Here is a 16,064-nt window from a genome sequence, read left to right on the forward strand (position 1 = left end):
CCACTCGCCGCCGCCGGACAGGCCGGTGACCTCTCGGCCGCCCCGCCTCAGAGGCTCAGATGGCTCAGGCCAAGATCAACGCGAAAGCCAACGAGGGCCGCTTCTGCCGCTCCTCCTCCATGGCCGACCGCTCCAGCCGCCTGCTGGAGAGCCTGGACCAGCTGGAGCTCAGGTGAGGGCGCGGGCCCGGCCGGCGGGGGCGCGCGGGGCGCGGGCTCGACCCTGGTGTTCCGGGGACACGGGCAGTTTTGTTTCTCGGGGGCTTTTCTCCCGAGAGAAAACGCTTTGGGTTTCAGCAGCACCCCGGGAGCGCCTCTTTGGCGGCCACGTGCTCCCTAACAGACCGCAGCGTTTGGGAGCGGAGCAAAACCGGAGGCGATGAAAGTGACGTCATTTGAGATGAGGGACGGTGACCCTCGGGGTCCACAGCACTTACCGAACCTTCTGGGCGCCGGTCTGCGGTCTCCCCGAATGTTCCCAGCTTGCCCATTCCCTGCCGGGCGTTTTCAGCAGAGGCGGCTGGGAGCCGTCCTTGGGGGGAACGACCGGCTTCCTTTGCTCCAAAACACTTGGCAGCGCAACGTTTGAAAACCCAGGAATGCACCCGAGAGCAGGGGCTAGAGAGGAGCCGGGTGCCGGGGAGCTTGCACTTCGTGGAGTAGACACAGCAGCCCCCGCTTCCCCGGGCCCTGCGTGCGCCCCGTTAGCGCCTCAGTGTTGACTGTGCGCCTCCTTCCACCGAGGCGCTGTGCGCACCCCTCGGGCCCGGCGCTGGCCCCAAAGGGGAAAGGAAGTTTTTCCCTCCTAACTGATTACGATGTTACTAAGTGCTTAACGTGGTGGTGGGCTTGTCTGGGGTTTCTAGGCGAGTCTTACTACATTTTGGAAATACTTGTTTCCTTTCACGGTGTATGAAGACTTCTGTGTACGTCCTGTAATCGATGGACTGAAGCCGCTGCGTAAACTGTGCCGCAGGGGAAGTTAAATGAAAATCTCCTGAAGGTCCCCACAGCCTCCTGGAACTGCACAGAGGGGTTTCCCCCCATAGTTTCACCAGGTTCTGGGTGGGCCAAGGAGTATGAGAACCAAAAATTTTCAGAAGCGTTTCATTATGTCTTTTGTCTCCCTGGCTCATACACCAGAACAAGAAGAGGAGTCTGTTTTCCAAGGCAGTGCATTAGTAACCACGGTTTATCTTCGCGAATGAGGCATTTATTATGACTAGCCCAAGAAAGGAGTCAGAATACGAGAGGTTTTCCACCCTCGATGATTTCATGGATGGCAAGAGTTAGAGAAACCTGAGCCCAAACCACTTTCGGGGGCTCTGCTGAGACAATGAGAAAAACAGAACAAGAGGAAAGTAATGCTTCTCCATTGCTTTTAACGTTAACATCTTTATATCAACCCTCAGAGGCGGTGGAGCAAAACTAGAGATCTGTGGCCTCAGCTACTTAACGTCCCCCAGAAGAATATTTCTTTTTATGCAGCAGCATAACAAGTAACTCACAGGTCTCCCCAGGTCTTTACAACGTGGAGGGCATGTTCTCAGCCATTTCAGGGGTCTCTCTCCCCTAATCAGAAGGAAAGGGTTTTCCTTAAAGGAGTGAGGGTGTTGCCTCTCCTTCTTCAAGCTGTCCTCAAACTTGAACTAATGCCCCTTGTGTGGTAGCTGCAGAAGTCAGGTGCTCGGTTGGAGCGTCATCCCATCCACCAAAAGGTGGTGGGTTCAAATCCCCGTCAGGGCACATGCCCAAGTTGGGGGTTGGATTCCGAGTCAGGGTGCATGCAGGAGGCAAACAATTGATGTTTCTCTCTCCTGTCATGTTTCTCTCTCCCTTCCTCTCTCTCAAATCAATTTTTGAAAAAATAAATTTAAAAAACGAAGTCAAGTACTCATCTCTAAAAGAAAGCCTCTGGATTTGAATTTATTATATTCTAATATTGATTAATATAAAGTGAATTCTGATTACTCTGTACAAGTGATTAAACTATAACTTTTTTTAATCCTCACCTGAGGATATGGGGTTTTTTAAAAAATTGATTTTTGAAGATAGAGGAAGGTGGGAAGAGAGAGAGAGAAAGAAACATCGGCCAGTTGCCTACTGCGCACACCCCGACCGGTATTAAAGCCCTCGACCTAGGTATGTGCACTGACTGGGAATCAAACCCACAACCTTTCCGTGTATGGGACGATTCTCCAACCAGCTGAACCACTGGAGCAGGGCTAAACTATAACATTTTTGTTGTTAATCCGCACCCAAGGATATTTTTTCCGTTGATTTTTAGAGAGAGTGGAAGGGAGGGAGAGGAAGAGAGAGAGAGAGACACTGATGTGAGAGGAGACAGACACATCGATTGCTGGGGACAGGGAGTGAACCTGCAACCCATAGTTGCCCTTGACCAGGAATTAAATCCAGAGACCCTTTGGTGCGCAGGCGGATGCTCTAACCACTGAGCCATCAGCTGGGGCAAACTCACTTTCTTAATTAACCCTTGAGCTGAGGAGGAAAAGACTGATTAATATGTGTTGAATTGTTCATTGTAAAGACTTTCCTCATAATTTTAGACTTTTGTAAGCTTTGTTTCTTTCTTTAAAAAAAAGTAATATTGACTGAAAACTAAGGAAGTATTTTAGAAAGTAAGTAAAAATAGAGAAAAATGCTAATGCTCATCCATTAAAGTTTATTTGAAACCACATGGGCAGAGTCACAGCAGTCACTACACTGCTAAAAATTAGAATCATACCTAGAAGGTGAATTTTTAAAAGAAAACATGATATTTATAATGCAGTTTGTTTCTAACATTTTAACCGTGATACTAGCTTGTCTTTTCTGACTCCTTCTAGAAAGGTGATTCCTTTATCTCCTGGTTTTCATTACCAATTCCAAATGGTGTCTGATTTTTGCATTCATCAGTGGTTCAAAACACCTTGCTTAAGTTATCGTAATTATAAATAATACACGCTAACATTTATTCATTTAATGAGCACTGACTATATGCCAGGCCCCATGCCTTTGTGAAAGTTATTATTTCCATTCTCCAGATGGGAAATTGAAACAAGAAGTTAAAAGTCTTGCCCAAGGTCACATAGCTAGAACCCAGGAAGACTGGCTATAAAGCTTAATACTTTATTAGTAGTTTTCTTAAATATGTTGTATTTTAAAATGTGCGAATAGTATAAGGAATAGTATATGATTTTACTGAGAGAAGTGAAAATTCCATTTAAATTGGTGTTTAACTCAGTAAATATTGAGCACCCACTTTTTGCCAGGTATTGAGTGGCTCCTCATAGGCTCTGGATGGTCATGAAGATGGGACATGGGTGTGGAGAGTGTCACAGGGGAAAATGACAGGACAGGAGATTGTACCCAAACTGATCATATTGTGGCTCCTTCTCCCTCTTATCAGTCATTTGCAGTGGCTAACATGGAGGGTTGGGTGAATGAAGGAGGGTGACAGAGATCATTTGTTTGGCTGCAAGTTTCTTAGGGTGTGCCATTGTCCCAGTAGTCATAAAACAGGGTGGCACCATAATTAATGTTGTATGATAGCCTATAATTTAAAAGAGCACTTTTCATAAACATTGTGATTTGAACCTTATAAAATCCTTTGATGAGGAGGGCAGATATTGTCTCTCTTAGAAATGAGAGAACTGAGGTCCAGAGGGATTGAGTGGCTTGCCTAAGGCCACAGTACTCATGGTAGCCCCTCACACTACACATTAGTCCCATTTTTACACCAAAGTGTTTCAATAGTGAATGTAATTTAATACTTTGGTTATGATCAGGAAAACCCTTCAAAATCTTACATTACCTAAAATATGAGTGATCATTGTAGTATTTAAAAAAAAAAGTTTTTATTGATTTCAGAGAGAGGAGGGAGAGGGGGGGAGAGAGAGAGAGAAATCAATGATAGAGAGTCGCTGATCGGCTGCCTCCTGCATGCCCCCAGCTGGGGATGGAGCCCGCAACCTGGCCATGGGCCCTGACTGGGAATCGGACTGCTGCCTCCTGGTTCATAGGTCAGCGCTCAACCACTGAGCCACGCTGGCCAGGCTGTAGTATTCTTTTGATACAAAAGTATTAAATAAGAGACAGGACTATGATTTTAAGAACCTGTTTGAGAAATTATTTGTTTCAAATAAATCCATGATAGGAGCACTTGCCATTTTCACTCCTTTTTATGAAAACACAAATTTTTGTTATTTGTAAGTCCGCATTTATAACGTTTGCCAGCACCCATTCTGGGCCCATTGCACATATTAACTCGTGTGTATATTTTTTCAGTTGATGTTGTCAGTCGCCGTATTAAATTGTTTACCTTCTTTACTTCGTTCACTCACAACTATCCCATTATCCCTGTTAGATGAGGAAAATTGGGGCGAGGAGAGGAGGTTTGAACAGCTGGACTGGAGCACCATTGCCGTGTCCACTGTAGACCGTATTAGCTGACACAGTAGCAGCCACAGTCTGAAGTTGCTGTTGGGTCCCTTCTAAGTCTCCCAACAATTCGTCTTTTGAAACCCAGGCTGCAGAGACTTGTGAAGTGCCGGCTACCCGAGGACTAGCTGAGGATGAGTGCCCTTCAGTTCTGCCCTTATGTGAATATTCTGACCACAATTTATGTTGGTAAAAGCCTGCTTCATTGTGATCTCATGCAGAGAGTTTTCCAGAAGCACAGCCTTGATGTGAGGATAAGTTCTTTCCCAATTTGGACTTGTAGCTGCTTCCAGGATCTGTTAGTAAAAACGGAGCTGCCCCTCTCTGCCAAGAAAAGTGCTATCAAATGATGTGTTAAAAAAAAAAACACACAAAAAAAAATGAAGGGTAAAGTGAGATGGCCTGACATTTTCCTAACCAGAGCTCCGGAAGAGAATAGGGAACGGGAGACAGAGAATGTTTGAAGATACAGTGGCTAACAATTTTCTAGAACTAGTGGAAAGGTAGGCCAAAAGATTATATGAGTTCGATTTAAGGATGGCAATAGCTGATAAGCAGTACTAATATTATTTAAACAAGCTAAGCAGAGGTCTAGATACAGCTTTTTAAAAGAGAAAAAGAAAAATACGACGGAGTCCATACACCAGACAGAGGTAGAGTAGTGCCAAGGGAGGCACTGATTCCCTCAAGGGAGAGGAAGGGGGAAGTTGTTGAAGAAATAGTGTCTGCCACCCTGGCTGGTCTGGCTCAGTGGTTAGGGCGTCGGCCCATGGACTGAAGGGTCCTGGATTCAATTCCGGCCAAGGGCACGTACCTCGGTTGCAGGCTTGATCCCTGGCCCTGGTCAGGGCGCTGGTGGGAGGCAACCAGTCAGTGTGTCTCTCTCACATCAATGTTCCTCTCTCTCTCTCTCTCTCTCTCCCCCCCCCTTCCACTCTCTCTGAAAGAGCAATGGAAAAAATATCCTCAAGGATTAAAAAAAAAAAGAAGAAATAGTTTCTGCCCAAAGGGTTGGGTTTTGAAAAAGTTTCACCAGTAGACAAGGGTAAAGAATGTAGCAAGAGAGGAAATAGCAAAGAAAAGGCCACAGAAGCCAGAAACAAAACAAAAAACCTTTGATTTGGAAGAATGACATTTTATCTTTGCTGTGATATGGGAACGGTATATGTGAAATATATGTGAGAAGTTCTGTAAAAGATGAAATCTATTTTTCACAGGGAAATGCCCTGTCCTTTTCTAGCCTTGTGTGGGGGTCGGGGGGGGGGGGGCACCATAAAAGTTTCATTCTAATTTCCTCTATATTTAGTCTCATTTAATGGCAAAATATTTCTTCATGACACATTATATTTTTTCCAGTGTCTCCTTTTAAACAATTTTTTGTTAACAACACCATGAACTTACTGTTGTTAACTTAATAGTTGTAAATGAAGCCTCCCTTTTGAGAGTAACTTTCAATTCTCTATCATCTGACATTCGAATACAAACTCGAGCGTTAAAAAATTATTCTCTTCTTTCAGCATCTTCTCATTTTACCATTCACGTGGTTCATCTGTGTCATTTAAACACTAGAGTCACGGTTTGTGTTGTTAGCATAAATATTTCATGTTAGTGCCAACTCAGTCTCTCTCATATGTACTGGGCCCTAGTTACCCGTGTGAGAGTTTGCAAATGTAAAACGTGAGTGGTGCTAGAGGAGGGCCTGCTACAGCATTATTCCTATTTCATAGATTATTAATTTTGATTGTGTTTTCTAGCCAAATTAGTTACATAGTAAGATTCTTACCAGCTCTTTGCTTTTACTGGCCCTTATAAATGCAGAGTCCAACATATATTTAGTATCTTGATGAATAAAGAGACCCTGTGACTTTTCTGCTTAGGAGTGCTATTTTGGGGTATAACAGGTGGGTGACTGTTGGGGAAAAGGCGTATGTGTGGTTTGGGTGAGGAGGGGGATCCTTATATGGAATGGACACGTGCTAAAACATTGTGGCTCCTTTGTGCCCACTTAAAGCAGCAGTCAGGATTAGATCTTCGTGATCTTGGATTTCTAAGACCATCTGAATACTTGGGTAGATCTGTCACTGTTCAGTTTAGAAAAGTTGGCAACTTATTTAGTTGTGATGTAATATATAGCAAGGAAGCGCCCTGGGAACAGAGCACTTTAAACACACAGAATTTCTCTCACAATTCCACAGCCTAGTTCTTCAGTAACTGGGTGTGTTCATGGGTATGTGTAGTAATAAGCACGTGTGTGTGCATAGCTCGGGGAGTTGGGGAAAGTAGTACTTATATGGTTTAATCATGGCTCTATATCAAAAACCTACAGAGGCATTCCCTTTAAATTCTGGAAGAGGCAAAGATGCTCTCTCTTACCACAGCTGTTTAATACAGTACAAAAGGACTTTAGTCAGTGCTATATAAAGAAAAATAGGAGTAGCCCTGGCAGAGTAGCTCAGTTGGTTAGAGCATCATCCCGTTGTGCTGAGGTCAATACACGGTCAGGGCATAGGCAAGAATCAGCCAGTGAGCGCATGGATAGGAGGAACGACAAATCCATGTTTCTCTCTCTCTCTCTCAAGTTAAAAAAAAAAGCTAATAGCACTGTAAAGGACGAGATAAAAACTATCATTTTATGATCATCAATCTAGAAGAACCAGCAGAATTAAAAGACAAATCATTTGTCATGTTAGCCAGTTTCAAGATGAACCTAGAAAAGCATTTCTCTAGAAATAACTAGAAAACATCATTAAAAACATATCATTCACAGCAGCAACAGTATCCATAAAGCTTCTAGAACACTCCGGAGTCCACAAGACTGCCATTAAGAATACTTCACTGCAAGACAAAATCACCACCAACGACTTGTGGCTCCAGGTAGTGGCTCCCAAAATAAAAAAATAAAAAATAAAAATAAAAGAATACTTCAGAATGCTAAGAAAGAATATAGAGGAGGATCTGAATAAGTGGAGATACGTCCTGCTCTTGGATGGGGTGACCGTACACTTACTCTAGAGTTTATACGGAGGAATAAAAGCCTAATAGCTAAGTTTTCTGTAAAGAAGATTAGGGGGCTGTTCCTACCAAATATTAAGGCATATTATAAGACTGGTGCTTTTTTTTTTGTAAATTCTCACCCGGGGATATTTTTCCCACTGATTTTTAGAGAAAATGGAACGGAGCGGGGTGGAGAGAGAATGAGAGAAAGAGAAACATAGATGAGAGAGACACATTGATTGGTTGCCTTCCACATGCGCCGGGGATCGAACCTGCGACCCAGGTATGTGCCTCTGACCAGGAATTGAACCCGAGAAGGGTGCACGGACTGATGCTCTAACCACTGCACAGCACCGGCCAGGGCAAGACAGGTGTTACTTTCTACTTTTTTTTTAAGATTTTTTAAGTTGATTTTTAGAGAGAGGAAAGGAAAAGAAGAGAGAGAAACATCGATGTGAGAGCCAAACATTGATCAGCTGCCTCCTGCATGCCCCTACTGGGATTGAGCCCACAACCCAGGCATGTGCCCTGACTGGGAATCGAACTGGCTACCAACAGACTGAGCCACACCTGCCACGACAGGTGCTATTGTTTTAAATGGGCTTTCGTGTAGGAATAGTCAGATGGAATAGAGATTTCAGAGGTAGACCACCTACAAATCAGTGGGGGAAAGATAGATTTTTGGTGAATAATGTTGGAGAAAATGGTTCACTATTGGGAGAAAAAACAACATCCTTATCTAACTACATACAAGGGTGGATTCAAGATGGATTAAGATGTAAATAGAAGCCCTGGCCAAGTTGCCTGTTGGTTGGAGCATCATCTCGTACAGCAAAAAAGATTGCTGGTTAAATTACTGGTCAGGGTATGTGCGGGAGGCAACCGATTGATGTTCCTCACATTGATGTTTCTCTCTCTCCCCCGCTCTCCCCTCCTCTCTTCCTCCCTCTCTAAAAGTCAGTGAACATATCCAGGGGTGAAGGTTAAAAAAACAGATGCAAATAGGATAAAGGTAAAACGATAGAGTTAATAGAAGGAAATGCAGGCGAACATCTTATGACCTCGGGATGGGGAAGACCTTGAAACAAAATTTCGAAAGCATAAACCATAAGGCAAAACAAAAGCAGGAAAAAATGAATTTGATCACTTCAAAATAAGGATCTGTTCAGTGAAGGATATCCCAAAGTTCGTATGTGATAGGATGGGAGAAGGTGGTTGCATTGTCAGTAACCAACAAGGGATTAGTATCTTGAGTATGCAAATCAACAAGAAAATAGACAAAGGCTTTGAACAGGCTAAAAAGAATGCAGAGATGTCCGAAATTATTAATGAAATAAATGCACATTAAGCATTGAGATATCACTACCCTTGCTAGACTGGCAACAAGCAGTTAGAAAATTGGAAAATGCTGAGTATTGGTAGGGTGTGGGGATATAGGAACTCTTGTGCTTTGCTGCCAGGAGTTTTACTCCGTATAGCCATTCTAGGGAGCAAGCCTAGTACCGAGTCAAAATGAGGGCACACATACCCTGTGTCTCAGCAGCTCTGCCCTGGGACATACCCTCAGCAGATTCTCATTCAGGTCCTTAAGGGGACATGTACTCATTGAAGGGTCATTTGTGGTGATGAGTAGCTGAGGGACAAGGTGCGTGTCTCCACTGGGAGAGTGGAGGTAAAGTCAGGTGGATATACGCGTGGAGTATTAGGCAACAATTAGAAGCTACTGATTAGATGTGCACAGAGGAAGCTGGGTGGTTTTTAATAATGCTGAGAGATAGAAATTGAAGAATGTATGAATACACAAATACATACTTTGCAAGAACAAACAGGTAATCACTAAATAGAATGATTGCCCCGTAAGCAGGGAGGAAAATGGGAGCGGGGGTAGGTGGATTCAAAAAGATAGAAAAGTGAAAGGATGAAGAATAAAGATGAATAGAAAAATGAAACAATAAAAAATAAAACGGAATAAAGACTTCTTGAGAAGTGTCCTTAATGATCTTTAAACTGGAGTTGAATGGTAGGAGGCTGAGGACCACTCATCTTCCGTGTAGTAACTGCCTGTTTCCCGACTTATATAGGGTGGAAGCTTTAAGAGAAGCAGCAACTGCTATCGAGCAAGAGAGAGAAATCCTCCTGGAAATGATCCACAGTATCCAGAATAGCCAGGACATGAGGCAGATCAGCGATGGTGAGAGCTGCTTGCACAGACGGGGGCTCGCCTTTTACAGCCCTCTGAGGGGTTTGCGATAAGCGTGGGTCAGTTTTTCCTTGACTGGTGGTGTGATGAGTTCACCAGATTTCAGCACTTAATGTGAGCAGCGGGCAGCCGCTGCGGCTGTCGGCTTATTCCAAGAGCCGCTCACCCAGAGATCAGTCTTCCACGGTACTCCCCGGCTCAGGCCGTGGCCCAGAAGTGATGGAAAAAGGCCTCCAAGCTCCTTTGGCAGAAAAGCTGGCCCCAAACAATAAAGGCCAAGTATAGAACTTCAGTTCTATAGGAGTCACTGGTATGTAAATGTGAAAACAGAAAAGGTGAGGGGAGAAAATACTGACAATGGCTTTCACTGACAATGGCTTTCCAAATTTAGCTCCCTTGGTGCTTCCTTCATGGGACAAGCTAGTGGGCCAGGGAGCTGGTACACTAAGTGTGCAGTGTGACTCCAGAGTCCACAGTGGGGTCAGATCTAGTCTGTCTCTCTACCATCCTGGCCAAAGATCAGTGAATTAGGAAGGAAGTCACAGAACAGGTCAAATAGGGGGTTGCTGACTTTTTCATATAAATAATGAAATGTTGACAGCTCCCCTTTTCCCATCATTGCCTCTTTGTGCTGGCCGAGATTTAGACCACTGGCCAACTTAAATTTGTCTCAAGGGGGTGAAGTCGATGCATAATTTTGACGCCAGCTTTTCTCCACTCTCATGGCTATGTTTTCTCAAATTGGGGCATTGTATTCTGATAAACATGCAGGATATGCCACCCCAAAATATGCCTCTTTGGCATAACGATTTTTTGAGCTGATTATTTTTGAGAAACTGTGAACACAAGAGAAGCTCCGAAAACAGAGAGGTTACCCTTTTTGTAAGAGAAATTTACATTTATAAAGTAACTTTCCACTTGTAAGGGTGTCTCCCTCTCTATGCCAGGAAGGGGACTGAATCACAAGGAAGTCTTATCAGTGGAGAAGGCGCCCACTGTAGGTATATCTTACTCTGTTTACTGTGCTTTTCCGGGTCACCTCCCATAACTGGCTTCCTGTCCTCCCCACAATCTTTTGTCTTCAGCTGAAAATGGTATTTAAGGTGGTGGCTTGAGCCATTGCAGAGAGTTACTTAGTTTCTCCTGTATATGTGAGGTATACATGTTAATGAACTTACGTTTTTCCTTGTTAATCTTTTATTGCAAGGGTTCTCAGACAGGAACTCAGGAAGACAAGAGCGAAATTATTTTTCCTTCCCTACATGCACATCCTTATGGAGAGATCCAGGACATCTGCTCTCTGCTGCCCTAACGAGCACAGAACCCTGGTTATGCTCACTGTTCACTCTGTGTTAAGACCCGATCTCCGTCCCAGTTACAGGTGCATCCCTGCCCAAACCTGCAAGCATGACAACTGGAGACGTTGTCTGGTATTCCATGTGCACAGACGTTCAAGGAAGGGTGTGCTATTCTACAACCTCCCTCTCTAATCCAGAACACCTCATCAGTCATCTTACACGCTGTAGTTTTCACTCCAGCCTTTAGAAAATTCATAATAGAGGTGATTACAGAAAACTGATTTAGCCACAAATAAATGTGGTAGTGTTCTTGACATTGTTGGGGGAGGCAGAAATTTTTCTCTGCCTTTCTAGATCCTTTTGGCTGGTCTAATAATTAGATTGACATGAGACAGATTAACAACGGAAAAATAACCAAACGTAATTACATATGTACACATGGGAACCTCATATACGTGAGTCAGAACTCCCCCCCATACGAGAGGTTTAGAGACAGAAAGGTAAAGTAAGGTGACAGTGTGAGCTAAGGTATGAGATACGCTCTGGGGCTGCAGAGGGGAGGGGCCTGTCCTGAACCCCTTCAACATGGATAAGTTTATGTCTCATATTGATCGATATTTCCAACTTTTTATGTGTAGGAGAAAGAGAAGAATTAAATCTGACTGCAAACCGTTTGATGGGACGAACCCTCACTGTTGAAGTCTCAGTAGAAACAATTAGAAACCCTCAGCAGCAAGAATCCCTCAAGCATGCCACCAGGATTATTGATGAGGTGGTCAGTAAGTTTCTGAATGATCTGGGAAATGCCAAGAGTCACTTGATGTCGCTGTACAGTGCGTGTTCATCTGAGGTGCCACCAGGGCCAGTTGATCAGAAGTTTCAGTCCATAGTAATTGGCTGTGCACTTGAAGATCAGAAGAAAATTAAGAGACGATTAGAGACTCTGCTTAGAAACGTTGAAAACTCTGACAAGGCCATCAAGCTGTTAGAGCATTCTAAATCTCTGCAACAAAATGCTGAAAGCAGATTTAATTAGTTTCCAAAGCTGAGAGCTCTTACAAATAATGATATGAAAAATGATCAGATGCTATTTTAAGTAATAACTAGTTCTTTATGTTGGGCATAACCACTCATTTGATAGTGAAAGTTGTTTCAGATGATGAAAATATTCCAGTGTCATCAGTTTTGTGAACAATTAAAGTAGAAATATTTTAATTATCAGTTTTTAGATTGAATTCTTGTCTTTTACTAGGATCTAGCACCCAAGATATATATTTTACTATTCTGTTTGGATGAATGCTTCATATGCGTGGGGGAGTAAGTGCTCAGTGAGGGGCAAAAGAATCACTGTTCTTTCCTGGGCTTTGTCTGGTGTGGAGATGCACAGGCACGTGGGGCATTTGGTTGACTAGAAAGTCGACGCAGCAGCGCACACACGTCTAGTGTTGGCCAAGCAGTGTGCTTACAGAGATAAAAGGAATCACACAATTAGAACCTTTCCCTACATTCTCTCATGCAGTTTTTTAAGATATGTCAAATTATTTGGAACTTAAAGATTTACACATCTCATAATACGAATATATTTGTTGATGTACATGACAATATGAAAAATGTGAGAAAATTCACATCTGATTTTACCGTGATTCTCTAAACTGTTAATTACTACATAAAACACAATGTTGTAACTTACCTTTAAAAAAATTAAATGGCACTATAAAGTCCATGTAAATTGTCACCTTAAAAGCCTCTGACTTACCGTCCCCTTACTAGACACTTGTTTCCAATTTGTTGCCATTACTGCAACATAACTGATGTACATAGAGCTTTTTCCTTCTTTCTTTTGTTTTTCATTTTCTTTGTATTAATTTCCAGCAGTGAGATTTACTGGGTCAAAGGGTATATACATTTTCATGGCCTGACATATTTCCAGGTTTTTTTTGTATAAGAGTTATAACAATCTATACTGTCTTCAATAATTAAAATGCAGCCATATCACTGAAAGCTTTCCAGTATTAAGCATTTTTTCCTAACATTAGGTATGAAACACCTTTAGTTTGCATTTTGTTTACTAACAAGGTTGACCAGTGTATTGATTCTTTTATCTGTAACAAATGAAGCAACTACAGAATACATTTATTATTGTTATTGATATACAAAGCCCTCAACTTTCCCAAATACTACTACGAAACAAATATTTCAAACTCAGTTTTTATTAGTACTCTCTCATACTGGGAAAAAAGTTAAGATCCAGATACTTATTTTTTTATTTATATCAATAAATATGTACATATCAATGAAAACAATGTTGAGCTTTGTTTTCTGGACAAAAATGCCCAATTAGTCTCTCTTCATAAAAAGCAATTACAATCTAAGGAAATTCATGGCTGCTTTGATTGCCAGCCGCATGTCCACCTCATTTAAATTTTTCCATTTCACGGGAAGCATTCATTCTCATTGATAACCATGGCAAAGCCTCTGGATTTGTCAGCAGATTCTGATTTGCTATTACCAGGTTCACTGTCAGATAAAGATTTTTTTTTTACCATCTGTTTATCAGCTTCTTGAAAATTAAGAAACAGACGATCAAGTTTTCCTCAAGTTCTCAAGGACTGTCAGCATCTGTAAATCCTTTCCATTCAGGGAAGTAAGTACTCCCCCTTTCCACTGACTCCGTCAACCTGAGACTTTATCACAAAATAGTCCAGCGCTGCCTCCTCAACCTTTGTGTTCTTTGCAGTGTTTCTGTCTTGCTCTTTGCAGTGGTGTCTGTTGGAGGCTACTTCTTATCAGAGACTTGAGAGCTGTGATCGACCATCTCCAAGCTGCTTTAGTCCCTGGTCTGCTGGTTGCCAGCTTGGGCCACATTCAAGGGGCAGCGACCTCAATGTGTTGATTCTTTCTTCTTTTTAAGAATGGAAGTGTGATTTATTTTCAAATGATGAAACTCCCAAGAGTCACATTTTTTCCTTCATTTCCTCACATTTCAACTGTCATTTTTTAATATAGGTAATAGATTTGGACTATAAGGGCATTCAGAGTATATGTGTTGTCCATGTTGGTATGTTCCCTAAGGGCCCTCACTGGGATAGGCATAACATTCTAGAATGTAATGTATAATTTTCGGACAGCCCGTTTGCCATCCCTCATGAACACTGCTTCCCAGTAGAGTTCCAATCCCTATCCTAGCTCTTGCAGTGTGAGCTAGCAGGACCTGCAGAGGAGTTGACCAGAGCAGCCAGTGCTATTCATTAACTGAAGGCAGTGACACCACTGCCCGGTTAGAAATCTGGCAGATGTAGAGTTGACCTTCCTGGTATTTTAATGTAGGAATCCCTGACATTGAAGAAGAAAAAAAAATCCCTAAATGTTGAACTGCTGGCTTCCAGCTGTGCTTCCTCCTAGTACCAGTATTGCATCCTCTAGGGGGCACCATTCACACTGTATTCTACAGGAATGGCCGGCTCGCTTTAATTTAATGAAACCTTAACCAAGTGAGGCAGTAGAGGGATGCAGTGGGTGCAGGCATGGCCCTTTGTATTGGAGCTCAGTCTAGTACCCGGACAGAATTCACCCTGAAGAGGTAGGTGATCAGCTAATTACCGAACCCCGCCTCAACATTTTAAAACTAGAACCCATGAAAAAACGGAACCACCACTGAAAGAAGCAGAGTAAGGATCTGGCACACTAAATACTGTGCAATGGTTTTTAACTAGGAAACATCCGTGCATTTGTCCCTTTCACATGATTGATAAACTAGCATTCCTGGAGTGCGTACACGATACTGTTTTTGAAAGATGGATTTACAATCGTTCAAAAACAAAAATGGAAAGAGCCGAGTAGTGGAAAAGGCAAGACAACAAGGACCAGCAGGGAGTGTGAACTTTTTTGTGTATCTGCTCATACAACAAGCATGCAAAATGAAACAGACCTTCTGCGTAGGGACATGACCACATTCTTAAGTTCTCAATCACGAACTCAGAGTAAACAGCTTGACCTGGACCACACAAATCTTTTAATTACCCACCTCAAACCACTAAATATTGCAGCAAATATGCTTCTTTTGCATGTAGTGGGCATTTGGATCACTTTGGCATTCACTCACACATTTGGTGAGGGCCGATTTCAGTATCTAGTCCAGCTTTAATATGCCACATTCCAGGGGTGACCAGAGCAGGTTAAACGGGATAGAGTTTGTGCAGGAATTTGACAAAAAGTATCAGAAAATATAGAAAAACCTGGGCTTGGAAAACTGACCTAGCATTTGGATCCAGGGAGTATTACAAATACATCTCCAAATGTAATTGTCAGACCTCAGGTCTGAAGGTAATGCTAGGCCTAAGACAAAACAGCAAAGAGGGCATCAGCTTTGCTGCAGGGAGACCTGGTGCAAGCCTCCAACCCCCTTCCTTACCAGCAGAGGGCCCCAGGCACATCCCTGCCCTCCCAGCTGTACAATGGGGGTGATAACGCTCCTATTCCAAACTTCAATGAGATACAGCACACAAGGTGCTCAGCATGGTGGCTAACAGAAGAACTTGTTAAATAAATCTGAATTCTGTTTTGTACCACAGGACAAAGTAAATGTATTATTGGGGGGGTGAGGCTGGAGAGGGAGGTTCAAAACACAAGGAAACAACTTTTCTTTAAAACAGCCTCATACTGATAGAAAAGAAACTTGGTTTCCAATGCAAAATTATTTAAACCACAGTGCTACTAAATTGCATTAAATATCTACTATCAATAAAATAAGAATGCTAAATATTGGCGGAGGATCTGAACTATGAAATACTTTTGTTTTGATTTTTAAAGAAGTCACATTATATACCTTTTACTATTTGGTTCCACACTGGTGATACATATCACACAAAACTCAAGCTTTGAAATGCATTTATTATAGGAATTCATATTTCATGAAATTTTTATTAAGTAATATATTTTAAATTAAGCTCAAGGGCATAACTGTAACCCAATAGCAATACGTACAAGTGGTTTTCCATTCAAATTTACAAAAGCATTATTTAGTAGTAACAAAAATATAGAAGGGGTTGAGATTTCCTTTTAATCCAAAGTTTTTATTTTTAAGACCATTTACCAACATCCTACTATAGGTATTTCGAGAGAGAGAAGAAAAGG

At 42.4% G+C, this 16,064-nt stretch overlaps 1 protein-coding gene across 1 annotated transcript; it reads left to right on the forward strand.

Moving 5' to 3' along the window:
- Positions 1–21: 21 nt before the first annotated feature.
- Positions 22–12,932, forward strand: BAG2 (BAG cochaperone 2). Its single transcript, XM_016197233.2, has 3 exons — positions 22–172; positions 9,515–9,624; positions 11,570–12,932. Exons 1-3 carry the CDS (start codon positions 60–62, stop codon positions 11,965–11,967), a joined length of 621 nt encoding a protein of 206 aa, XP_016052719.1. The 5' UTR covers positions 22–59; the 3' UTR covers positions 11,968–12,932.
- Positions 12,933–16,064: the final 3,132 nt, after the last annotated feature.

The sequence above is a fragment of the Miniopterus natalensis genome, chromosome 5 (assembly GCF_054644295.1).
Source record: "Miniopterus natalensis isolate mMinNat1 chromosome 5, mMinNat1.hap1, whole genome shotgun sequence".
NCBI lineage: Eukaryota > Metazoa > Chordata > Mammalia > Chiroptera > Miniopteridae > Miniopterus > Miniopterus natalensis.

Excerpts from the sequence above, each read along its gene's own strand:
- BAG2 (XM_016197233.2), top strand. The coding sequence starts at position 60 with ATGGCTCAGGCCAAGATCAACGCGAAAGCCAACGAGGGCCGCTTCTGC. Across the intron at positions 173-9,514 it reads CTGGACCAGCTGGAGCTCAG|GGTGGAAGCTTTAAGAGAAG; the intron begins GTGAGGGCGCGG and ends CGACTTATATAG. Across the intron at positions 9,625-11,569 it reads CATGAGGCAGATCAGCGATG|GAGAAAGAGAAGAATTAAAT; the intron begins GTGAGAGCTGCT and ends TTTTATGTGTAG.